Source organism: Tetrao urogallus, assembly GCF_951394365.1.
Source record: "Tetrao urogallus genome assembly, chromosome: 10".
Classification (NCBI taxonomy): domain Eukaryota; kingdom Metazoa; phylum Chordata; class Aves; order Galliformes; family Phasianidae; genus Tetrao; species Tetrao urogallus.
The window spans coordinates 18,279,137-18,306,047 of record NC_136823.1 but is presented as its reverse complement, the minus strand read 5'-3'; the positions used below and the strand labels follow the sequence as shown (position 1 = coordinate 18,306,047).

General features: G+C 44.2%; 1 protein-coding gene across 1 annotated transcript in view; it reads right to left on the bottom strand.

Annotated features, from left to right (window-relative positions):
• LOC306950093 (contactin-4) overlaps positions 1 to 26,911 on the bottom strand; it is a gene marked incomplete at both ends in the record, with an annotated part of 119,835 nt that overhangs the window by 262 nt on the left and 92,662 nt on the right. Inside the window, 11 exons of the mRNA XM_079540242.1 lie at positions 745 to 913; positions 2,035 to 2,147; positions 2,566 to 2,752; positions 3,242 to 3,357; positions 3,863 to 4,097; positions 4,953 to 5,023; positions 5,566 to 5,715; positions 6,430 to 6,588; positions 8,622 to 8,742; positions 10,476 to 10,651; positions 26,435 to 26,562. Of these exons, the coding sequence (XP_079396368.1) occupies positions 745 to 913; positions 2,035 to 2,147; positions 2,566 to 2,752; positions 3,242 to 3,357; positions 3,863 to 4,097; positions 4,953 to 5,023; positions 5,566 to 5,715; positions 6,430 to 6,588; positions 8,622 to 8,742; positions 10,476 to 10,651; positions 26,435 to 26,562 (1,625 nt within the window). The remainder of the gene's footprint in view (positions 1 to 744; positions 914 to 2,034; positions 2,148 to 2,565; positions 2,753 to 3,241; positions 3,358 to 3,862; positions 4,098 to 4,952; positions 5,024 to 5,565; positions 5,716 to 6,429; positions 6,589 to 8,621; positions 8,743 to 10,475; positions 10,652 to 26,434; positions 26,563 to 26,911) is intronic.

Sequence of the window (26,911 nt, the reverse complement as noted above, 5' to 3'; positions counted from 1 at the left end):
CAAGCTGTTATTTACGGCACCAGTCTGGCCCAATCCACATCCTACAGGACGATCCTAAAGGATCCTACAGCGATGCTCCCGCATGCAGCCAAATAGGAACTGGCGTGCGCTCCTGCTCTGCTGTGTCTGCTGATGAAATCCCTCTGCAGGGTTTGTATGGCCACAGCACACAACCAGGGGGAGATAATTCCAATCTCATCCATGGTTTTTCACATCGCTGTAATTTTAATGCCACATTCCTGCATTGCAGAGGCAGCTGATTTAATGCAGCTTATAAACGGCGGTATTATTAATGGAAGATGGGACATGGAGATTTTGCAAAAGCAATGTTGAGTAATAAAATACTCTCTTTTCTGTTTGTTCTTCTGCACAACCTCATTTCCCTAAATAAATATTTATGCATCCAACACAGAATGGAATATTGCCATATAGTAGCCTTATAAATTTAAAAGTCTCTGAACACTGCATTTTATATTTTGTTATAGAGAATAGCAGTGAAACAATATATTCAGTATATATGAGTACGGAAGTAGGAGAGCAGAAAGTGTGCAGAAATCTTAAACACAACCGTAAGCACTTATGACAGCGTTTCCTCATATTTTAAACTTGGCTCAGGCTGGAGCCAGGACCCTGAGCTGGGCTGCTGCTGGATGCTGAATTTCAGCCCCCCCCCAGGGCATGACGCCCATGCTGGCTGCTCCTGGGATAAAACGGAGCAGAGGGGCACCTGTTCCCCAGCCTTACTTGAGATCTTTGGGATCCGGATCTGCTCACTGCTGCTGCCATCGCCCCCGTCGCTGAAGGGCTTTATCTCGATGATGTAGTCCTCGTCAAAGGGCAGGGAGAGTTCCACAGAGGTCCTGTTGGTTTCAATCACTGATGCGCTGCTCTGCCTGTTCCACCTGTACAGAACCTGTGGGAGAGCGACGAGGAAGCACTCATGAACAGCAGAAGCACTCACTGCTGTAGGAGCGTCTGGTCTGACCGCTGCTCTTCCCTTACCTCGAGTACCCAAATGCACCCAGTGACACCCAGACACACAGTGTGGTCGCCAAGGTGCTGCCATCCTGACCCCAGCAGCCACTACTGGCCTCCCCAGGTAAACTACTTTTTAAATTCACCTTCTAAGAACTGGAAGTCCTATTACCTAGCATCATAAATTGTGGCATAATTCAGAAGATTTCCAGAAAAAAAATAAAAAGCTAGGCAGTGTTTTGCTGTGAGCCAGTAAGGAATGTGACTGTTATCCTAACCATAGTTACAAAAGGAATTTTTAGAAACCTGTGAGATAAGATTCTGCTTTTTCAAGGGTGATGAAAGTCTCTTTCGCCTGTTTCAACTGACTTCTTAATTTGCATTTCAGACCAAAAATACGTAGGAATGAGATGGTCTGAACTGCTGGGATTCACCTGGGGATTCTGACTGAAAGCCCCGAGAAATTCCTTACTTTTGATTCCTCAATAGAGTGCACCAAAGATACTTAGAAGTGAGGGCAGACATGAGAGCTGGCACAAGCGCACGAGTCTGATGCCCCCAAACTGTGGGCAGTGAACAGAACACAAAGTGTGCCCAGGTCCTTCATCGCTTCCAGCTCTGATGGAAATGCTCACATAGCCTGGCCCTGGAGGCACTGGCTGGCATTCGCTCACTGATGTCTTTTTTGGGCCAAATTAAACCCTTGTGGAAGGTGATGGAGCTGAAATGTTCCCAAAATTTCTCTCTGGTTAAATTAAACCCTATTAAAACTGCTACTAATGAGGATTCTCTTTCTTTTCTTTTGGCTTTGCTTTCCGAAGAAAATAGAGCTATTAAAAAAGCATTTTATTTATCTGCAATTAAGGAGCTGGCTACAGCCTCTGGAAGGTTTCCACCCAAGTTCTTACTGTAAACCCCAAACTCAATATGAGATCATGAACATTTCCACTGAAGCACAGTGCAAGAATGTGGGGACAGCCAAGGTTCCATCAGGCCTCCCTGCAGGTCCCGATGGAGGCTGTGCCTGGTCATGGTCCCACTGCCTGTGCTGGCACTCACCTTGTAGCCCTGCACTTCTGACTCATTATCCAGTGCTTTCACTTGGTCCCAGTTCAGTATGATCTTGGAGTCTGATGAGTTCCATATGATGTTCCCAGGGGGCTGACTTGGTGCTATGGCAAAACAGAGAGAGTGCTCTGTGACTGAGAAGTGCCATCTGCAGTCACATCCGTCCCCATACCCTCCCAGCTTGTCCCATCCCAGCTCATAAGCTCATCTGTGTCCCTGAGGTCACAGCAGGTGTGACTGGCTGAAAAAGCATGCACTCAGGTGCTCAGCATGCCCAAGACCAGAAGAAAAAACTCTCTTGAACAACAAGATAAATACTTAACGTTCCTGCACAGCTGTGATTTGAATTTTGCACGCTCTGCTTACTTAACATGCAGAAGAGCCATACCAAAAAATGGATAATCCTTCTGCAGAAAGAAAACAGCAAAGAACTATCTCCCAGTTCCTTAGGCTCAATTAAAACCCGAGGAGCTGGCAGAGACCCCCCTGAGGCAGAGCACTGCCACTGTCCTGAGCACTCACGTGGCTTTTTTGTCGTCACGTTGACCATGGCACTGGACGGACCGGTGCCAGCAGTGTTGTAGGCTTTGACTGCCAGGTGATAGAGCGCATTGCCCTGCAAGTTGGTGACTTTGGCAGATGTCTGGTTACCAACTGTCCTGATCTTTCGCGCGTTCTCTTCCTTTTCGTCGTGTCTCCAACACCTGACCTGCAAGACAAAGTGAGCGCTTCAACCCCAGCTACAGGTAGGCAGCACCCTGGCCGGTTCCTAGCTCTATGACACTTCTGCCCGAAGAAGTTCTCTCTGTCTCATCTGGATAAGTCTTGCTGTATTTTCCACCTCGGGGTACATGCTACCTGCTGTCCTTAAACCCAGGGCTGATACTCCTGACCACTGCTTTGGTCTGAGATGGAGGAAATGACCCAATCTGTGGACTTTCCCAAAGAAGCACGCTGACATCAGAGCAGCCTCTCTGGTCATCAGCACACACTGGCTGCCCACAGCAAGCTCTGATCTACATTTCAGCCAGCTACTCACAGACAGATGCGTCGCCTTTTACCTCAGAAGTAAAGGAACATCTGCATGCTGAAGGAACAAGAGTAAGGCCTTGCTCAGCAGGACCATGCAGCAGGAGCAGTGTTGCCCCAGCCTGCTCAGCACACAGCCCTGGAACCACGCCGCGGCTCCCTGCCTTACCTCATAGCCCTGTATCCTTCCTTTGTGCTGATTCTCTCGAGGAGGAGCCCAAGAAATTTCAATGTCTGTGGCAGAAAGGCTTCTGGCGAGAACTGTGATCGGAGCTCTGGTCGGCTCTGGGTAGATGAGTTGAAAATAAAATCAGAGTTTTCAGTTCTGTGTTTAATTAGTCACTAACTGCAAGGGAATTTTCATTATCGCATGTGAAAAGAGGCATTGTGACAAAAACAAACTTTCCCTTTTCAAAACAAAGTGCTGTCAGGCCTGTGCTAGACTGCACTTCCCCTCTGCAAGAGAAATAATAAATGTCATTACTAAGCTCAACCTAGGATACCATGTACAGTAATTAGGACAAGAGGGAACATTTTCTAATCAGTGGACATTAATTCATACTAAATCTCAGCTGAATTCTTTCCAGATTACATATTGCTTTTCCATTAATATCAAAAGATTTCATTATGATTAATGTTATTTTAATGACTATCAAAAGAATTAATCACGGCGCGCCATTTATTATAAATCAGAGCAAGGATTAGGTATCAAAGGATGTCGCTGCGGATGCTGAACCCTCTGTGATCCACGGACGACGGCGAGGAGGAGGGGATGGGCTCCTCACACTACCTTCCTCTGCTGAGTACACGACCGTCACGGGGCTGAAGGAGCCTTCCCCCTTGTTGTTGTACACCCCCACTTTCACTTCGTAGGGTGAGAAGGGCGGCAGGCTCTCATTGCGGAAGACGTATCTGGAGGCATCCGGGGAGGCCACGACGGTCTGCATCCAGCTGATGGTGCCAAAGGGGCGGAAGGCCACCACGTAGCCAAAGCCGCCTCCGTTCTGCAGCTCCTCGGGCACGGTCTGTGGGCAGGCAAAGCATGGAGAGGTGGCAAGTTGAGCAACTGCATTTATTTCCTCTGTTGCTTCTTGGTCCTTCCTAAGTCGAAAGTTAGCAGCTGGAAGCCCAGAAGGGCCTATGGGTACCCCAAGTTTCAATGTATGACGATATTCTGTAACGATGGGCCACTGTCCTCTATGTCAAGGGGTTACTTTTGGTGACAGTCTCGCTCTGTAGTCCAGGGCTCAAAAAAATAAAATACTAGGCTGCTAGAAAGATGATCTCTGGATGTTTACGAGAATAAACTGACTGCTGTGTCGGAATACAAATTATATTTTGTGCAAATTATGAGTCAAAGTCACGGCTGATGTTCTTGTGTTTTTGAAACATATTGGAGTATCTGTAGGAGATGCAGCGAAACTAATTAGTCCAATGGAGGAGGAAATTTAGCACATTGAGCTGTGTGGTAAGGAGAAAAACCCATTTATAGTTTTTTAATAACCTTAAAAATATCTCTGGTGATTCATTCTGCCAGCTTGGTCAGGAATAGTGCTAAGTGGAAGCGTTAGCATGTCTAGTGAAGTTCATTATTAGGAAAAATACGCCAGCTGCATCACATCATGACATGAAAATACGAGCAGACAAATGACTAAAGTTCTAGCCCTGGCTGCCTTAAGGAATATTAAACATTCTTCATCGCTGCATCTCCTCTTGCTGGCTTTCATTAGCAGCAGTAAAAGCCAGCATGAAGTGCATTGTGCTAACTCTTAACCATTTGCTGTCACATAAGACTGCACCAGGGTAAGGGTTGAGGCTCAGAAGTCACTGCTGGTTCGCAGCACTGTATTCGTTTTCCTCTTGGTTTGGACTCCACTCACCTCCCATGTAATGACCAGCTCTGATTTGCTCCCACCGCCTCCGCTGACATTGGCTGGGGTGACTTCAGGAACTGGGGGAAAAAAAAAGAGAGGAAAAAAAAAAAAAAGAAGATGCAGAGCTGCAGATAGCACTGAAAATGCACGTGGGGATTTTGAAACCAGAGAGTGTGTTGAAATGAACCAAGCTACAGGACTCTGCTGGCCTTTCTCTGCTGGGTATTGGCAACATTAGCAAGTGACTAATTTGCCACCGCAAACAACACATTAAAAGTATGTCAATAATAGTATATGAAAAGTATGTCAATTAACTTGTGTATTCAGCCTCTAATTGTTTAGTTTAAACATTAATCTTCCATAAAAAGGGCTTTTACGTATTTTCCCATTTCACAGCCTGTTCCTTTGCAGCCTAACGTGGAGCAGAGGAGGCACGTTTCCCATGACACAGACAGATCTCCGGACCACCACCCTGAGCCTACCACTGCCTGTGACCCTTTTCAGCCAGACCAAGCGACAGGGGCAGCACCCAGAAGCATTACAGCTCTCGAGACTTGTAACACGTCCTCTATGAGCACTTAGGGGACAAGAGTGAACTCAGCTCCTCGCTGCTACTTACGAGCTTCTTCGGTTCTTCTGTTCTCCGAAGGTCTGCTCGGCTCCCCTATCCCAATCAGGTTGGCGGCCACGACTCGGAACTCATACTCGACCCAAGGGTTGAGGCCCACCACAGTGGCTGTGAACGTCCTGCCGTCGATCACCTCTGGAACTGGAGACAGACACAGGTCAGGGGTGCAGATAAAGCCATGACAAGTATTAAAAAGGGCTGAGAAAAGCCCTGCTGGATGCCCTTAGCAGTGAGGGATTAACACAGATGCAACGTAAATGAGGACTGTCAAATGTTTTCTCGTTTTTAATGTTTTATTAATTGCTAAAGTCAGAGCATTAAAACACTGTGCTTTCAGCACAAATTCCTGCCGTTAAAAAGCTTCTCTTGAATTGCCACTTTCTGAAAACAAGGTGTCAAGACAACAGGTTTACAAGTTGTTCTTTTTCTCCTCTCAGACTGCACTGTTCCCTCCGTTTAATGGTTACTGGAATGGAATTAACCTCTGGTGGAATGAGCAATTACATCACGGGATTTTTCCCACTATCAGGAAAATAATTCTACTTAAAGATAGGCCAGATGACACAGGCTGTCCCTGAGGGATGTCTTTATAGACCACAATTACTGCTGTATATCTCCAGCATGGCAACAAAAGACAGGAATTCATTCTGTTTTCCCTTAAACATTCATGAGAAAAATGGATGAGTAACAGCACTGACTGGAACTTAAATCTTCGAGTTGCCAGACTTGAAACCAGTTAAGAAGAGCAGCGTCCTACAGCCAGAGAAACCACACTGAGAGCAGAACCGTGGCTCAGCAGTTCCCAAAGGGCTCCTTCTCCAGCAGCACAGCTCGGTGGGTCGGCGCAGCCCTTACCTGTGCTCACAGCCTGCCAGCCCACCGAGAAGGGCGTCCGTGCCTGCACCACGTACATGGTGATGGGGCTGTGGTTGTCTGCTCCGGGCCTCCAGGACAGCTGGGCCGTGGTGTCGGTGATCTCATCGATCGTCACGTCCTCGGGGGGACCTGGAGGACCTGTCAGAAACATTGTAGGAGGGACTGCTTGAAGCTGGGTGCTGACTGTGGCCTTCCTGCCCTGCAGGATGCTCCGAGCAGAGAAATGACTCTGTCTTGCATCACATGGCCACGTCCATCAGTAGTGGTGCCTCTCCCCAATGTGCTGCTTCACAGTGACCTCACCTCTTCACTCTTCCACTTTGGTCTAAAATTATTCTCAAATGATATTAAGACCAGAAAATGTTCAAGTATCTAAAATACCCTGAAACTTCCAGTGCCCTGTCATTATAATGAAACTTTCAGCAGGTATAGCCAGATTTAATTTCTAAGAAATTAAAATTCTATGTCATTTTGCTTGGCTGGGGGAAATCAATCACACAATGCAGGCTTGCTCAACTCCTCCAGTCCTTCCACCCCAATGAAATTTCATTGCACGCTTCACAATTTAGTCCTCTTGCTTGGCCAATACTGACATAGCCCATCTTCTTGCCTTGGAGTAATGATGGTTACTCCCAACATTTCCAGATATACAGCTTAGCAGTGTGCATGATGCCTGATTAATTCAGAGACATTCATACAGGTGCTATCTCAAGGTCAAGAGAGGGGAAAGAGTCTCTGGTACTTTCATACAGTGACCAGAGGAGACAAGAAGGAATTAGCAGCTGCACCTTGTCTCAAGTAGATGAGATAACCAGTTTGGGACAGGGTGATCGTTCAGCAGGAGTACAAATCCCCTCAAAGCACAGCGCTGCCAAAACCAGGCATGGGTTTAACAGCCTTTCCCTAGGGCTGCATCACATCATCTTGACACAGCTCAACTGACTATGTACTTATAACATCTATTAGGAAAGCTCTATTTATGCAACAGCTATTCGCTCCCCCTCCAGTCTCACAGCCCAGGGACGTTTCCCAGGGTCATACAGTCGGTGGCACAACACAGCACACCTCCTGGTGCAGCCGTAAGACCACCAGAGACATCCCTGCTGCTGCTGCTTCGAGGGAAGGACAAGAGTGGTCTTTTTGCTGTCACCGGCAGCCACTTTCCTGTGAGAATTTCATGTTCTTCCTCTTAGTTTGCAGAGCCAACACTAAGGAAATTACCTAACTGAGGTTCTCACAGCAGGCTGTTTTGAAATGTGCGTACAACAAGAGTAACCAAAACCGCGTGTTCCAACTGCTGCGTGATGCGAGCATCAACCTTACGTTAGGGGATGAAAAGAGACATTCAGAGGAACCAAAGCAAAATGGGTGGCGCAGCTTTCATGAAGAGAGAATTTCTCACTTCTGGTACATGTGCTCCTACTTGCCTTGAGTTGCCTGAGATTTTTGCTACATGGAAGACTTGGAAACTGCAATTCCACAGAAAGGTTGAGATTGGAATGGACCTCTGGATCCGTGCGGTGCATCCCTTGCTCAAGCAGGGACAGCCAGAGCAGGGTGCTTGTAAAGCCTATCTTAAACTTTTGGGCGGGGAGGAAAAATTCAAAGTCGGGATGGAGAGAAACAGGGCAGGACTCAGCTTCATGCTTCCCAAGGCTCACAAGCAGGAAAAATATTTAAGATTTTTTGGTAAAGATTCAGACTCGGGTTAATTAATTTCATCTCCATTAAAGTCATATTTAATATCATCTCTGCATAGTAACAAATAGAACCTGACAAGTCAGTGGAATTACCGAATCACGTTTATTCTAGAAAAGGAACAACTGTAAAGGACTGCAGTGAAGAAGCTGGAGATGATTTCTGCTGCTGAGCTCAACAAATAAATGTGCTCAGCTGGTGCAAGTTTTGCATTCAGGACACGAACGTGTACTGGTGTGTTTATCTGTGCTGTGTCTCAGTTGTACAAGTACGCGTATATGAAAGCAGCTTTATATATGTTGCTTGAAAATGTACTGTGAACCACAGCTTGTACTTCAAGCTTTCTTAGATTAATTACAGGATGCTGGGATCCTAATGAATGTCTCTGAACCCAGGAATTGTCTTACCAGTGGCAGAAGATAAGAAAGAAAAGAAATTTTACAACAACAACAACAGTAACAAAATTCAAATACCTCTTACAATCAGGTCTGCAGCAGCAGATAGCTTGTCCACACTTGTTTGCACCATGCAGACGTATTTCCCAGCATGCTTCAGCTGGATGCTTCTGATCATCAAATCACCAGCTGAATCCTGCTGATAAAGTAGAGAAAAGTGGTTACAATTACTTTTTAATGAACGCTAAACATCATTATCACATGAAGGACACTGTGACTAATGGATTTATTTTACACTGGCTGATGAAAACATTCGTAATGCAAGCCGTGGCCTATTAAAATTATGTGAGTCTGCCTTGAAGATAAGAGCGGGAGCTCTTCTACAATTATGGCTTCGGCAAGGGGCAAGGGAGCCAGGTTTGGGTCCGTTAAGCAGTTTCCCCATTAAAACAATGCGACAGCCTTTGCAGGTTTGTCTAGATTCTTCCTTCAACTCTCTGGATGTCTAATTTATAGCCTCTTCGCCATTCCGGTGTCTTAAGTTGTGTCAACATCTATTTTGTAAGCGCAAACCAGCCCAAATTATGAGACATATGCAACTGCAGCCTTGTGTTGTGGCCAGCATTTTGATTGCCTGGCGTTTCTGTACTAAAGATCATGAGAACAGCACTCTCCTAGGAAATCTTGCATCCACCTAACAGCGGTAATTTGTTTTCCAAACGCCAAATGCATGTCTGATTAACTGTTGAATAGAACTAATTATGTTTCCGTATGTATAGGAAGCTCTGAACTCTTTCTAAATTTTTCTCCAGACACAAAGCATTCAATACATTAGAAATCTCAGGGTAACCTTGTGATTGTGGCTTTCAGACCGAAGAATATTAATACAGTTTGTAATTTTAGCTTTGCAGCCCAATCAAGCACAGTCACAGGGAAGAGCTGTCACCGCTGATGTGCACCCTAGGCAGAAATCTTTACATGCATCTTTTAATGATTTTTTTTTTTAAGGGATAACAGCGAAGCTTGTAAATTGTATTTCCTTTTATTTTCAGCATCAGATTTCACTCCTGACAAATGCAAAGACAGACTGCTTGTCTGCCTGGAACTTGGCACAGTGTGGGACTTCGTAAAGCCTCCCTCGGGGTGACATGCTTCTGTCCTCTACCTCTGCTGAAAATGTATTACAGTTTTCTTCTTCTTTTTCACACACCTGACTGTTTCAGCTATCAGGCTTTTCATACTTAAACCTCAAACAAACAATTCTCTGGACATTACAAAAGTTTGCAACGTCAGTGGGTCCAGCCTGGGTTTCCTAAAAACAAACAAGTAACAGAGAACCCAAACACACCGACGCGTCATCGCCAGGAAATGCCACAGATAACACTGAGAAGAAATATCACCTCCAATGGTCAGCAACATCTCTAGTACAGAGCAGATCCTTTTACGTGAAGGAAAAATACTCCAAGCATGTGGTCCCAGGAGAAAAATACAGTCATGTAAATGAGCCAACCACAGTTTCCGTACAAATACAAAGTTCTATGCTGTTACACTTTGATTTTTTTCTTTTCTTTTTAACTTGTTACGGACTTCTTCCCAATGGGAAAAGCGAAATGGTAGTTTTTTGTAAGGAGAAAATGCATTCTATGTCTTCTGACATACAGTTCACTGCAATGGCAAACCGTCATTCACGCCCTCAGAATCGGGGCACCTCATTAAGCAGTTATAACAGTCCTGCATCAACTGTCACAAAGCAGTGTGCTGTCAATGCCTATTTTCTCAGCCTGTGAGACAGAAGATAACATCTCCTAGTATCAGCTTAGTCAAATACATTTGTCCTGTTGGCAGCCCTTCTGTGTGTTACCTGCAGTTATTTCTGTGGCTGCTGATGCAAGAGGAGCCCTTTGGGGAGATTGCCTTGGAATTGATACTTACCCCGCCGACTCTTTCAAAGTGATCCCCATCTTTTTCAAAGTCTATCAGATGCCCATTGAATGACCAGGTGAACACGATGTCGAGTGAGTGATCGTGAGACACCTGGCAAGGCAGGACGATACTTTCTCCAACAGTGACATCCATGCTGAAAGGTGACACCATGACCCGTGTTGGATCTACAAATGAAGAAAACGGAGGGGAAAATATTAATCCTCCCCTGAACTGAGATAGTTGTGGAGCTGAATCCACATCTCCATGCAATCCAATCCAGTCTCCATCCATCTCCACACAGTATACTGCAACTACAGCATTGACACTGGGGTTTGAAAAAGTCACAGTGCTTACTCTGGAACAGTAAAAAAAAAAATTAAGGCAATATCTGAACTATTACATCTTTGATTGTATCCCGATACCTTTCGCTTCTTAAAACTCACATGGTTTTTCTCTCTGAGGAGAGCCCACACAAAGAGTAAGTATAAACAACAAGTGATACCAACGGAACCCTTCAAAAGATGCAACCTGAAATTGTGCCCCAACAAACCAAGCAGAGGGGCTTTGTGTAATGTGGATCCTGTGCATTATGCCCAGCTGATGTGGGCAGTAAATGGTCAAACCCAGTCCTCTTTTAAGATCCTGGTGGTCATAAACAAGAAGTCACTGATCTGATGACCAGGAACAGAGCAAATAGTTTGGAGAGATGTAGCAGAAGAAAGGTGAGAACTGGTCATTTTCTGAAACGTCATATTGACAGAGGAAAGTCAAAAGACTGCAGGTATCTGTGATATGGGAAGTCCTGTCTGTTATGTGCCAGCTCCATCCTGGGCTTTGGGACCAATCCCTTATTCACAGTTAGACTTCACCGCCGGTTTACTTGTCTGTTTTTAACTTTGGTCATGCAGTGCAAACAAAATGGAGCCACAGAAAGATGAGCCACGATGCATTATGCAGACTTCAGCCCCTCATCTATGCCCATGAATTCCCTCTGCCTCTAAAGTTAACATTTGTCTTTCATTTCTGTTGACAAAAATGCTGTAATTTTTTTCTACAAGGCCTCAGAGGAAATGAAAAGGAGAAAAAATATTGCTTAACAATGAGACCAAAAGTCTGAAAATCTTATACGGACAGATATTTTTGCTTATTCCAAAAATCTATTCTGCACAGCTGTCATGGTAAAATAATACAGGCATTATTCATTCTCTAGTATATGAAATCAAAATCTTAACTACTTCACCCAGGGACTCCTGGATAACTGCTTAATTCTCTGCTAAAATAGTAAAGCTACTGCAAAAACACACGTGCTGGGCAGAACTTTTCACTTCAAAAGTCCACAGAATTAGTAAAGAAAGATTTCACAGCCAACTCAAAGAGCCTTCAGATCAATGTTTAAAATGTTTATGAAGGATATGATTCTGAGATGCAATGAGTGCCTTCTGCATTGCCTCGAGTGCTCCTACACACAGCCCACAAAGCACCAAGCACACCGTGCTGCTCAGCAAGCAGTGAGGTTCTGCTGTGGGTAGCCCTGTGGATCGCTCTCCAGAACTTTCTGCAGGAGGTGAGAAGAGCACACTGCAGATCTGATTCTTCTTGCTAAAATACACAGAGTTTATAAAAACATAAAGAATGGAACACGGATTCTAATGACCTATTTCCCAGAGCAGCTTAGCACAGCTTCTGTACGACTGTAGGGCATGCAAGTGCCCACTGCCTTTGAAAATTAGGCCCCCAGGTTTCAATCCAATCATGTCAAGAAACATTGCAATCTTAGAATTGAGCACAGCGGGTTAGAGGAGCAGCTGATAAGGGCAATGACAAATGACACACAGCACAGGCTCTGACCCCAGCCATACCTGGCATCCACAGGAGCCCCCTGCAACACCCTCTGCAAATCACCCCAAAGGGAATGCTTACCAATCCCTTCTCAAGGACTGGAAAAGCTGGAAAACAAAACCACCCCCTCACCTTGGACCTGAGCAGAGCAGCAAATGGAAAACGTTATTCAGAAGCCAACTGAGGGCAGCCCAGTGTAGGCACACCTTGGTGGTACGCAGCCAAGCAGTAATCAAATTATTAGGTTTGCATTCTTGAAATCTGTAACATCAGGCTCCTTTTAAATTACAGTGAGTGCTTTAACAATACCAACATCATGCTTTCTGCCAGTTGCTGCCCGAGGGGCTGTGGGCCCCTACCAAGGGAAGCAGCAGCAGTCACCTCCCACAGAACCATCCCAGCAAGGAGAAAAGAGAGCGCGACTGCTCTGAGCCAGCGCTGTGACAGCTCGTCCAGCACTACCATCGAGTTTCTGAAGAAGAAACAAGTGAATACTGAATGCCAAAGGGAGTGCTCCCAGAGGATGAAAAGCTCCTCACCGTCAGGATGCAGAATAACCTGGCTTTCAGCCCGGCTTGGCTGTGCCGTGCACCCCAGGCTCAGGGTGCAGCGTGCCCCCTGCAGGGCTCTGGCTCTAGGTGTCACTGACAGCTCAGGGAAGCAGGGCAGCTCCCTGCTGCCTCCTTGCACATCAGCGCTTTCTCCAAGGCAGTTTCTGTGTTTACTGTGGGAAGAAACACGTGGTGTTCTTTCTGCGTACAATTTTCCTTGCCTGCCAACAAGCAGACACTCAGCAGAGCAAATCTGTGACAGGATGGCTCTGCAGCACCTGAGCATGCAGGGATCATTGCAGCTCTCCTTAGCCACGTGTGTCCTGAGTGGCATCCCTTGGTGTTACTGCTGCAGTGCAGTGAGAATTCACTGTATTTCTGACTCATTTAATGCATCTGGGGCTTTGGAACCACATGATCTTTACGGTCCATTCCAATCCAAGCCATTCTATGATTTGGCTTGCAGCAGCAGAGATCTTCACAAAGTTTTCTTGCTCACTTTCAGTTTGGAAGAAGAAGATACAGAGCTGAGAATCATTTCCCATCTGCAGTTGCTGTGCATCCCTTGTACCCTGCTAACAGGGAGCTGCCATGGACACTCTGTGCCCCATCTGGGGATGCTATGCTGCATCCTCACTGCAGACCCGTGGGCTGTGTGCACTGTGGGCTGGAGCAGCAGTTCCCCAGCCTGAAGGGAAGCCTTCTCGCCCTGGTTTGCTATTGATTGGGTGTCCATTAGGACGGATTACTTGTTTAGGATAAACAGCTTTGCACGGCTGTGCTTGCTTGTTGTAGCTCATGCGGTGCTGTGTTGTATCCTATCGATCTGGAGGACACGACACAGTGGGACACCATCCACAGAGGCATGACACAAACGGCATAAAGTGAGGCAGAAGCCGACACTCACAGATAATGCTTACTTTTTTGTTAAAAAACAAACAAACAAACAAAAACCAGCCCAACAAATCATCCTAGACCAGGCAAATATCTCCGAATGACACAAGAAGACAAGGGCAGAACAAGAAGCAGTCCCATGTGTGTGGTACTAAGCAGCAAGATTTCCATGGGGTGGAGGGGTTTTCTACCTGCAGGAAAGTGAACCTGTTTGCATTCCTCAGGTCTTGGCACCCAGTTTCCAAGTATGCTCATTTCCAATGGAGCTCAGCTGTGGTGGCTGCGCTCAGCTCTGCAGGGATGGGATTTGGTGACATCAGTAATGGCAGCACCAATGTTTCTCTCCCATTTGTGACTGAAACGTTTCTCCAAGAGCACGAAGCCCACAGCATGGCAGACCTGACAACTGGCTCAGCTTATGGGAGCTCTTAGTGCTCTGGGCATCATCGGATCCTGTGAAAAATGCTTAAGACAGGAAAACATGGCCCTGGACTAAAAAGAGTAATGACTGGTGAACAACTGAAAATGTAGTATGGCCACGTATCTAACAGGGATTAAGGAACGGAGGGGTGGAACATTTGACCTTTCCTGGAAGACTGAAGACTGCTCCAGCAACACGCTCAGTTCAGCTGGGTGCTTCGATGTGCTAAAATTGCTTTCCTGAAAGAGGATCTTGGTCTTTCAACTCACTTGGCTTAAAACTCACCATAGCAGAAGTACAGTAGTGGAACTCCCATGTTGTTACTTTCAGATAGGTGCTTCAGCACGTCGCATGAGTCCTTTAGGAATGCTCTTTGCTTTGGTGCGGACAAGGTTTGTTTTAAGAGAAGAGTTTAAACGTTGCTCCTTGTAATCTGCCCATACACATCCTTAAGCCTTACTTTTGAGATCGCCTTCTTGGCTTCGTTCAGAGTTCAACTGCAGCTGAGGCCCAAATTATTAATGAATTTCTTAAACTGATGCTGAAAAAGAGCTTCCCACAGATTGAAAACTGTCTGAATTGATGCAAGTCTCCCTCCGAGGAATTAATGCCTCCCACCTTGCAGACAGAGACCAGGCAGTCAATCAGCGGATTGCATTTCTGCATACTCAAATACACATCCTTTGTGTGGCTGAATAATAAATGAAGGTTAATTTAAATCTGAAAACACATTAAGAATGGAATCGCATCACAGGATACTGGGGAGGGATGTACCATTACAGCAAATTCAAAGACAAAATATATGAAAATACATCCACTCCACTGAGAGTACAAAGAGTGTTACTTAAATAACAAGAGGGCACAATACTTCATTTTAACCTCCATTTTAGCAGTGCAATGCAATCTTATCAAATCAAGATCTCTCCATACAACTGTGAGAAAGAAAATCATATCTAATGGGGTCCTGAAATGACAGTCAAATCTGTCACTCACAGAAATTCATCCTTGCTCTTTATGGCAGTGTGTAACAGTGCCTGATTATGCTACAAAACCCAAACATACCTTCTGTCTCTCTTTGCATTTCAGGCTCAACTGAAAGCCACTCCACTTCAGAGGTGCATTAAATGAAATTGGTATATTTGACAAACGATTGAACAATTTGTGACACACTTTATAGACAACCCAGGGAATCCAAGGTGTCACCTTTTGTGGGCTATTGATTGAAACTAGCTGATATCCATCTTTTCAAGTATGGAATAATCTACTGTCATTACAAAAATGATGGCCGTCTTACAGAGAAGGTTAATCAGATACAGGATAAATCATATCTAATCTTTGATAAATTGCAAGTCACTGAAGGATCAATCACCATTCCCCTTGTAACACAAGACACAGGTAACTGTGCAAACAATGCCATGCTGTCTGTTGTGCAGCCCATGCACGTGGGCTGTGGCCAAAAGCATTCTGCCCCTTTGAACAGCTTAACCTGCTGGGGTTGTTGATTTATGGGGCTTTTAAACATGTTTGGAATGGTAATGACCACAAATAAAAATCTTCAAAAAGAAACAGAGCAGCAATAATATGAGAGGCAGGCATTCAAACTGAGAAATTATAAAGTGACTGACATGGTCTTTGCACTTTCGTGGTAGAGCAGGGTTCTAGATTTTCCCTATCTGAGCCCTATGTCAGTTATCTACACCCTCCTGCTCAGGACCTAGATGTTAGGAATAAGCTGACAAGCAAGAATAAATCCCAAATTTAGAGTCATGAGGAGTCGATGCCTCTTGGAGCTGCCAAGCCTACGGGAAGGCATGAAAATCACTAGGTGGAATTTCAAGCTTCTCAGTGGATGATGCACAGCCTAACCATCCTTAATCCATCCAAATCAAGTCTTGTATTTTTCATAAATGTCCTGAGATAAGCAAGGCTTGGTGCACAGGTGGTTTGTCAGGCAGCCCTGGGCACACTGAGCTTCCCAAGCACTTGGTGAGAGCACAGCAAGCCATCAGTCCCATTGGGAAGGAGGGGAAGGAGGACTGGATGGGGGTATCTACTGAGAGCTCTGAAAAAGGAAAGCCTTTACTATTACTTTAATAAACTGGACAAATTTAAGAGTATTCTACTTCAACTCCTATATGTTTCACTTCTTTAAAACAAACATTTGCAGTAACTGCTGCATATATATCTATCCAAAGGTAGTAAAACTCCCATACGTGCCATAACATAGGTATCTATATAAGTACCATTTCATACAGAATGGAATCTGCACGAAGAGATGATCCTCTTTGTCCTCAAAATTAATACAATTAGTTCTCAGTAACATTCCCTCACTGTTATATTCCCACCAGAACTCGTGGCTATGTGTCATTAGGAAAAATGACCACCTCAGTTTTCACCACTGAATGTCTATCTCCTGCTGTTACCACAAGGGCTTCTCTTCTGGTTGGGCTGCTATATCAATCCCATGAATGCCTTCAGCCAAAGTACTTATCTATAGCAGCATCTGCTCCTACTATTTTATAATTAGAATATAATTAGTAGAAGTTCTCACAAGAAGCTCCCATAGAGAAATGACTCTACCACACAAAAGTAAAACCTGCAATTCCCAAGCTACTGGCAATCTTCACTAGAAAAGAAATCGGGGCATTTCTCTAATGCCTCAGCAAATGCCATCTTGACAACAAGACATAATTAAGAAGTTGTACTGCGTTGGGAGAGACCAGATACAAACCATCTGCAGACAGGTAGGGCAATCAATTATGCAAAGACTTACTTGCAGTTTCAGAAAAACCCTGTCAGGTCAGCTTAAAGGTCAACCTCAAATGAAAAAGTCAAATTTCTTAATAAACCGAGTGCTCGGAAAAAATATTGCTGTCACAGCAACATAGAGTTTTCTACTTAAAACTATTTAAAATGTTCTAATATGTATTCTTTTTTCAGATGGAAAATGGATGCCTCTAGTTAACGATAATGCTGAATTCTTATTCAGCTTTTGCATACAAATGGCAGAAAAAAAACGTGTGGATAGTGCCTTGTCAGAAAGTACCTGGCAAGTTTAAAACTAATTAGGAGAGCACAATAGCAATTATCCCAAACCTCTGGAATTTACAAGCATCCAAAGAACTGAGTCAGACAACGGGGAGAGGAAAAGCAAGCAAGGGAGTGATTTGAGCTCTATTTAGTGGCTATTCGCAGAGGGAGCATCTACAAAACTGCCGGCTTGTAAATCGCTCCTGCTAGGGGCAAACACAGCATGTGAGCCATCCTATTAAATACTTGCTTGAGTTTTCAGAGTTTGAATCACAACCAAATGTGAACAATTAAGCTTAACGGAATTACGCGGAATGGAGAAATTAGATAAGCAAAAGAGAGAGGAAAGTACAGAGCGAGGAGCTCTGTGGGATGAAGGCCAGCAAGAGCACAGATCTTGGAGTGAAAGGGAATAAAATGAGCTCCGTTCCTTTCTTTCCTTTTCTGACCTTGGGCAAGTCATTAAAAGTCTCTGCAGCCCTATTTACTCAGCCTATCACATGGAAGTAAGGCCTTCATTAGAAAGTGTTTCGTCTTCTTACACCGCTGTGCACAGTAGATATTCTTATTTAAGATAAACTTTTACTTCAAACCCTATAGAGACCTCTCTACTGCCAGGCAGGACCGAAACCCGAACACCTCCCTCCAAAAAGATCAACTTACAGTCTAACAGAGCCAACAAAACAAACCTTCAGAGGCCATTTCCTGGGCCACAAAGGTTTAATTTGCTTCCTGGTGAAGGTGAGGCTGTCTCTGCGCGCTCTGCTCCTTGCAAGGAAGTGCCTTGCATTCCCACATCCCAATTAGTCGGTGACAAATTGAGAAGGCAAGCCCTTCGGAGCACCTCGCTCCTGTTTTGCTCTCCTGTTGATGTACTGATGTTACACAGGGGCAGGATCAAGGCAGGAGCATGTGTGGAATGAGAACAACTACCTGCAAGATCATCCCATCATTAGAACTTGCTCAAAATTCTCAGCTTCTATGCTGCTGAATAAATATTCAACACAGGGCATCGTTAAAGCATCCCTCGCATTTCTCCTGTTACATGGCATTTTATTTCTAAATAGCCACAAGTTTTTTCCTATGCATGTTGCTTCAAAACAAGATCCAAGGTCTAACTAGTGAAAAGACATGTGGAGAGGGGGAGAAACAAGCAGCAGGTCAGCAGCAGCACCTCTCCTTCCAGCCTGGTTTCAGCAGTGGATGAGCTTAGCCCTGTCTTTCTCAGCACACAGCTTTGCTGGGATGCAAGACGTAGTCTGCAGTATTCCTCCCTGACATCCCCACCTGTTGCTTTCTGCTGTCTGAGATGTCATTCCTCTCCCATTCCACCATGCACTTTGTTATCAGGATGAATGAATTCAGGCTTGAGTTGCTGCAGAGACTTCCTACCGACACATGAAAGAAACTGAAATTTTCACTGGAGAAATACTGCTCACTCTTTAAATTCTAATAAAGATTAATATTTCAATATATTTGCAATGAAGCTAGAAGAAAACAGTACTGAAACCTACAACTTTGATCATTAGCTCTTTATAATCCAATCAAAAACTTCAAACATAACGCAAATAAAATTTGTATTTCAAGTAAGAGAGTTTGCATGAGAGAGAGAAGCAACCCAAGGCACAGCAAAAGAAGTGGATGACAACACTCCCTTGTCTTTCACAAGCAATCTGCTATTGGACCATAAAGGTTCACATTCCATCATGTTCCCAAATAACTGGTTTAATGCTGTGATACAGCACACCCAGAACTTAACCTCTTCAGGCAGTATCTGATGTCAAATTCTCTCTGCCACCATGACTCCAGGATTAAGATAAGGGTCTCTAGCCTCACATTAACTTTGATGTGATTGCCCATCATCTTACTTAAATTGCATTAGATGAGGTGAGAATCAGGTTCCAGGAGTCCCTAACACTGCAAACATCACCTCATCACACTAAAGCAGTGCTTTAGCTACTCTTTGATGCGCTAAGAACCATCATCACAGCCAGACTTTATCGTTGCGTGCTGAGCTCTTACTACCTGATATGCAACTCTGAGTACACCTGCGCTCCATTCCCCTTCCAATCCAGTTGGGCTCAGGGAGAAAAAGTCAAAACTGTTCAAAGCCTCTGAAGTTTGGTTCTGCTAAGCTGCTTCCAAAACCGCTTCTGAGAAAACACACACAAAGACTGATATTTCCCCGAGTACTGTCCCAGATTCTTTCCTTCACCACTCACACATTTTCCTCCTACTACAGAAAATGTGCTCTCCAAACACTTCATCTGTATCTTTGAAGTTAAAAACATAGCCTTCAGGCCAGTCTGCTCTTAGTTACTATTTTCAAGGATATAAAGTTCTTGGGGATAACAGAGTCATTACCACTGTTACTCTTTATTCCCCCGGAGTGATTCCTTCATCTCTCACTTGCAATGGGGACAGACAGTCATTTTCTCAATGCATGTAATATTGGCATCATTATCTTCCCCATCCCTCCCTGCACACACTGAACTGCTTGGGTGTGAAGAGAAGTGGCTCCAGGGGCACCCCCCCATCTTGCACAACAGGACTGTGTGCTGTGACGATCTCAAGTTTTCTCCGCTGTATCCTTTTCTCTTAGAGTACTCAAGACTTGTGGGATTTCCATGAAGCTCATCCCACTGCATGCTTTGGAAAAGGATAAATCCTCGCCATCACCCCCTTGGGATGATGATCAAACTCATTGTGTCAGCAGACTGACAACAGAAGGTTTTCCTGAAAGAACAACAAGAGGATGCATGGGATTTTTGTCCCGTTGCAGTAAAATCGTCGTTTTTGGTTCTCTAGGAACAAAACAGCTGCATGAAACTAGAAGCTCCAGGATCTTTTGCAGCCAGAAATTCCCAGCGAGTCCACTAACAAACACAGAGTTACAGGAACTGAGAACACAGACCCTTACATCCAGCCCCTGTTGGATCTCTATCACTGAGCAGCCAGTGTGTGTGAAGCTCCCGCCTTGCTCTGCCTGGTGCTCCCGCCTCGTTAAGCAAAGTGCACGGTTCTGGCTCATCCCACAGACCTCAGCTCTTCCTCCTGCTGCTAGTAGCTCCTGGAAATCTAAATTAATTCCCTGCAGCTACTGGCTAGGAAACAGGTGGAAAAAAGCTCAGTCAAACGTATTTGGCTTTTCTCATGAATTTGTAAGTGTCCCCAGGTGGACGGCCGCTTCCAGTTAATAAGCTCTAGGTAGTCTTCTTAAGTTATGCAACAAACTATTGGAAAAAATAATGTGTTGCTTACATTCTTCATCCAATCACATACACACATCTACTGCACTGCATTTTGATTAAAATACGTATCAGAAGTCTTTGATCTACGGTTTCGTTTTATGCTGGATTTTCATTTGTATTCAAAAACTGAGAAATACTTTAACCTTTCTGAAATGGATCGTGTTAAAATAAATTAAAGAAAGTTGATGAAAAGCATTAATTAACCTGCTTTTGTCTCATTAAGAGTCTGCGTTTAACCTATAGGTCATCTGCCTTTTCAGCTGATGTATGGATTTGATCTTCAGTGATGAGCAAAACACCCAATCTTCTATTGATGACTGAGTCAACTCCTGAACTTCTTTGCTTTTCTTTTCTGCGTGGGAGAGGATAGGAAATTTCCTAAGAAGAAAGTGCTGAGCTTTGTAAGGCATTATTCTAAGCCATCCATCCCAGTTCCTGCTGTGCCTGAAGGTTGGCTGGAGGTTGCAGCACACAGAGCCAAGAGGGAAGGTGGTGGGGTGGGAAGCAGGGAGAGCTATGTGCTGCATTTACCCAGAGCACACGTTCCACTCTGATTTCACAAGCAGAATTTGACAGTCAAAATACCTGGAGTAGCTTCATAAAAGTTGGTATGTTTGTATCTCTGCTTTTAAAAATATAACTCTAATAACACCAGAGATAACTCCAAAACTGGCAGGAGAGATAGGCCAGAGATCTATGCTTTTTAATATCAAGCTCTTCACTACGATGACTTTTATCACATTAATGGCTAAATCACACTGACTGTAAAACAGCCAAAATGAGGCAATTAGTAAGGCTTGTGACAGCCACAGAAAGTGAAACGCACAAGGTTTTCCATGAAAGCCAGATGGATATCTTCAATATATTTCTTATTGTCTGCTTGTGGTAATATGTTCAATTAAACCGAGTCAGTGCTACAGAAGAGCATTTGAATTGCCTGAAAAAATTAATTGTCTGCTGCAAATTTAATGAAGCTTAACAGTTATATTGTGTTTACAAGTTTTATTTGTTATGATCAGTAAGTGCTTACAAGAAAAAAAAAAAAAAACATTCAGCTGGCCCTCAGTGCAAACCACTGGTAACTGATGGTTCATTTCATTCACACGTATCTTTGCCATTTACTGTTTTTGGCCTTAGAAGATGACCTACTTTTTTTTCCCTCTCTCCCAGATAAGAAACAGAGCTCGTGGCACTGTTCATTCATGAATGGCTGAGTTGGGTCTCATCTGAAACACAAGATGAGCTCCTTGCTGCTGCAGAAGGCAATTTTATTTGGGTATCATGCAGTGACGTTTGCTGCGGTTTGCAATTGTAAACGAACTTCTAAGTTGCTTGAAACAAGAAAGTACCTGATTGTAACCCATATCTGAAGTGCTTTAAAAGCTTCAAGGATCCTGAAGTAAGACAGCATCTACTGGCCACCAAACCCACCAGTTTCTACCTGGAGCTCTGCTACCCAATGCTCATTAATGACCTCCAGCAAACCATGCCCAAAACCTCAGGGTGACATGGTTGGGAAGAATGGATTCACAGCTCTTTCATTTACAAGCACGCCTTTCACGCAGTGCCCTAGGTCATAATTTTACTTAAACCTAATAAAAGACCCTTAATTATGCCCTAGAAATAATTTGTTTCAGTGGAAATAGTCCAATTAGAGCGGAATATGTTACTTTGCAATTTTACAGCCAAAGATTACAGCTTTCATTGTCAACTGTTAAAATCAAGCACTTTCTACTGGATGTGAGCTAGAAGTCAAGAAAGGCTTTCAAATTGAGGAATAAGCTTTATTTCATAAACATGACAATGTACCAACATGCCCTTTTGAATGAATTTTTGCTTTCATATGTCTGCAGTTCTCTCTAATCCTTTTTATTTATTTTCCTTACAAAACTCTGATATAGAGATTAAGAAGAAAAACAGGTTTGATTTTTTACTTTTTTACTTTTTCTCCCTGACATTTCTCAGAACAATGTGTTAAGTCAGATAAGGAATATTCATATCTGGACCACATATAGAAACCGCGTGCAGCCATCACAAAAAAAAAAATATAATAATAATAAAAAATTAAGACAACTTTTGAGTATTTCAGAGTTCTCTGTTTTGTGCAGAAAATCTTGGCTTCGGTACCAGCCAAACACCCACCCTGTGTGCTAAAAAGGTTCATTCCAAAAGCCTATAATATATGGACAGCCCTAAAGGGCTGCTCTGAGGTTATTATTTTTAAGCCTGCCTCTCTTTTATAAATTAAATATTTTGCCTTCAACACGAGGTGTCATTTAATGAGTTTCTTTCTAAACTCAAACAAGCCCTGGCTGCGCTCTGGGAGGGCCCTGGGCACTGAAGTAGAGAAGGGAGCATTGATGGCACGTGTTAGCGCATATCAGCTGTCTCTGTTATGAAGCAATTAAGCCACAAACAACTCAAAGGAACCTGCACTATGCACCACCAACAACGTTCAGAACACAACTTATGAAATACGCCGCCGCAGACAGATGGTCAGCCATTAGAAAGCAAAGTCTCTGCACTGCAGTGCACCTTTGGAGATAGAGGACTAAACTCTTGCCAGTTCCCTATGGACAGCACAACATTCGTTCTCTCTCAAGATGAAAAAAATAAAATAGTTCTTCCTTATCTATTAAAACAATCCAAAGCACTACCAAATGCGCTTTAGCCCCTTGGCTGCAAGGCAAACTATTTTCCAAACCGCAGAGATCAATACCCATCAAGTTATGTTGAAACCCAGCAATCACAGATGGCAAGAGGAGCCAGAAGACCTCAGCGTCCCAACAACACTGTTTGTACAGAGCTCAAAGGCTGCGCCCGCAATGATGAGCACAGGGCTGCCTCTCAACTACGAGCCCAGCCTCTTCTACACCAAGTTTGAAGATAATAACACTGAAGATTCTGAAAAGCCTTTTGATAATGGACCGAAGTTTACAGTATTTAATAAATCTTTTCAATTTTAAGTGCAATGCACCAATTTGATGTCCGTACAAAGGAATACGCTCGGAATGGAAAATATGAAGCTTTATAGAAAATGATGCCAATCCCCGTGCTGGACAAAGTCAAGACAATCAGACTATTCAAGTGTGAGGAAAAAAATAACCTACTGACATTATCTTTGTATTATTTTTCTGCTAAAATGATATGGACACCAGCTAACAAAAATTCTCCTGCTTTTACTGCTTTGAGTCCTCCCATAACAGTCAAAGCGAGACAAGCTAATGGCAGGAGGAAAATGTTAAAAGTACATCATAATGAAACAGGCAAATAATACTGTCGGAACTTGCCCTTGTCAGAGATGTAAGTGTACAACCAGAACTGTGCTTCGCTACCAGAGCAGAAATTACAGACCCTGCCAAGCACTCACACAGCGGTTCTCCCTGCCTCCACAGGAGCTGGGACATCTCTGCAGGAGCAGCCCCTGGCCCCAGCTCCTCCTTGTGCTGCACCAGCTCAGAGCTTGTACTGCAGAGTCTTGAAATGAGCTTCCTATTTCAAAGCCAATTTATACAACGGCATTAAACAGAAATCAACTCCTGCTGCACAGTTTATACGCTTTGTCATGTAATCTCTGGTGCTGAGGAAGGCTACAGTCCTGCTTTGTGTTGGAAGAACTGAACATTTAGCCTCAAGTACAGTAAAAATGGAAAAAGAAGGATGGAAAATTCATATTTATGAGTGCTACATATAAAGACATGCTGTGTTTTACATAGCTCTGAAGGCCATCTGTGGGATTCTCCTCCATCCCTACAAATTCAATCCTGCTTTTTAATTTAAAGGTCAAACCCGACATGTAAATTTGCAAGATCTGAGGTCTCAGAGGCCAGAAGAGTTCTCACCAAGAGCAAACCAATGGAAGAAACCCAAAACACAAGCTCACAGGTTTGGGAAGCCACTGAGGCTCAGCAGCTCTGACAACAGCATGTTAATACACAGCCCTATGGGCACCCATCAGAATTTCATATTTTGTAAGCTGTCTAGTCATGCAGAATATGAATATTTATTCATCCCTCTCTGGTTGTTTGCCAGACGTTTATTTTAAGCTCCTTGGTTCTGGGGTAACAGACATTCTCCTCCTCCTCTCATCCTTGCCCACACTGTCTGTGACACTGTTGGCATTTCTTGCTGAGAGAGGAAAAAAAATTAAGAAAGAAAAAAGAAGAGAGAGAGAGACCCTGCAATGTTAATGGGAGAACAGAGGAAAGCTGGAAAAAATGCCTTTCGACCTTCACTGCGTTTTACCCAATGACATAGGATGAGTTAGGAGAGAATATAAGCATATCTTAAGGTCAAAAAACTCATCAGCTGATAAATTAGTCTTTTTTACACCACAAAACAGAGTTAAAGTAAGATATTCAGTCATATTTCTGTCAAACCCTGCCCATGTTTTACTTAGGGCAGGGAAACTCAAGCATTTCAATATAAAATAAGAGTATTTTACACAGTTCATTTGGAGTTCAGAATAGTTTCTGCTCTTTTATACTTTTTATGGGATAGACTGTGAAATTGCATTTCTCTGTCTGCTGCTAATATCCACATCCTGGGCTTAAAAGAGTGTATTCTCTGCTTCATGCACACATGTCACTTCCATTAATGCTAATGGAACCAAGTGAAAACGGAGCACTGAGGGAGAAAAAAACACTTGCTAATCCTCTGTAACCCCACCATGAAGCACAGCAATGTGTGAACCATGCGAACACAAAGATCCCAAGTTACCAAGAACTCAAGTTACTGCCAGCTCCTCCGTACTGCTAATGAGGAAGGACAAGGTGTGGATGACAGAAGCCTGACTCAGAGCAGTGGGCCAACACCGTCCTGTTCTCAGTGACTGGATTGCAGGGTGCCAAATGCCATCGGCCAGCTACAGAGGAGCTGTAGAGCCAAGCTTGGGTGCGTGGGCATCTGGTGGCATCACAGTGGGATCCTCCTGCCTCTCTGTGCTCACCCCTCTGCTCCCAGCTTTCCTTTGGGAGAAGCAATTGACGACTGACCCTTTGGTAACAGACACAGGATTCTGTATGTCTGTTGTCTCTGAGCATCGTTCTCATGGCTGTTTGCTACAGGTTCCTCCTCAGGACAACACAAAACAAGAAAAGGCAGAATCAGCTCATATGGAAATGAGATCTGATTTTTACTCTGATTTTTTTTTTTTTTTTTTTCAGGGACAGATGTGGGCATGGATAAGTGCCATGCAAGCTCTTCCAAACCTCCCCGACTGCAAACGTAACCACGCAGCTAACAGAGAGGCAAACCTTCTGCCCTGGGATGACAGGTGCTGCTGTACTGCTGGCACCTGCAGCTCACAATCACAACAGGGCTTCACCAGCTTTATCAGCACTTGCCTGACATTACTTGCTCTGGCTGTAAAAAACACGGATTAAAACTTGCACTGAAACATTTTAAAGTATTCCCTATCCACCACAGAAATAATTGATGGGGAGACCCTCTAACCAAACGCTATCCATCAGTGCCAAAACACGGGAGAATGAAAACTGACAGCATCAGAGCTCCATGATTGATTTATTGCTTTGCAATCAGTCTTCCCTGATGTGTTATCTAAGAGAGGTTTTCCCCCAGATAAGGAGAAGGAGAGTTATTATAAGTGTGATAATCCATATACTCACTGCCTATAGTAATTCCTCAGATGCAGAACTACTCATAAGCAGAGGACAAATGAATTTAAAACATTTGTCAGCATCACGCTGTTTAACAGATCATTACTTAAAACGTCTTTGTGAAACCTTACAAGTCCTGCCTTGAAAAAGAATAACAGATGGAAAAATTCTGAGTACACACCAACAAACACCTGGAACTCCTGAGCTGCAGAACTGCATCCCCATGTGACACACAAGGCTGTGTGCAGCCAGAGAGCCCGGCTGCTGAAGGACCTGCGATTCCCACAGGCCCACGTGTGTCAGCAGCAAAGGAGCAGGCTGTGCCCAGCACTGGGTAGCACTCACCAGAGAACATCACCGTTACCTTTCACAACCAAGCTGCCGGTGCTGCTCGCTGTCCCAAAGTGGTTGGTGGCCACGCAGGTGTAGCTCCCAGTGTCCGACTTGGTGACGTTGACAATTCGGAGGCTGCCGTCATCCAAAACGGTGATTCTGGAGAGACAATTGGGCACAGAACACACCTTATGTTACATGCATATGTTACATTCACATACTGCTCTTCCTATTAATTATTAACGGCTCGAACAGCAGACAGAGTCCGCTGTCCGCTGCAGAGTGAGTTAAGCTGGCAGAAACCTCTGGGCACGCAATTCATAAATACTGAATGCATCATTTACATGAGTTTTCGGTGTCTTTACTTGAGGGCAACTCTAATTCACACACACAGCTCGTGTAGGTTTTATGTGAGACTGTGCTTTGGTGCTCGGCGCTCTCCAGGACAACCCTGCAACACGCACTGTGTGCGCTGCAGCCAGAGATGCACGAACCTGAGGGCTTTTCA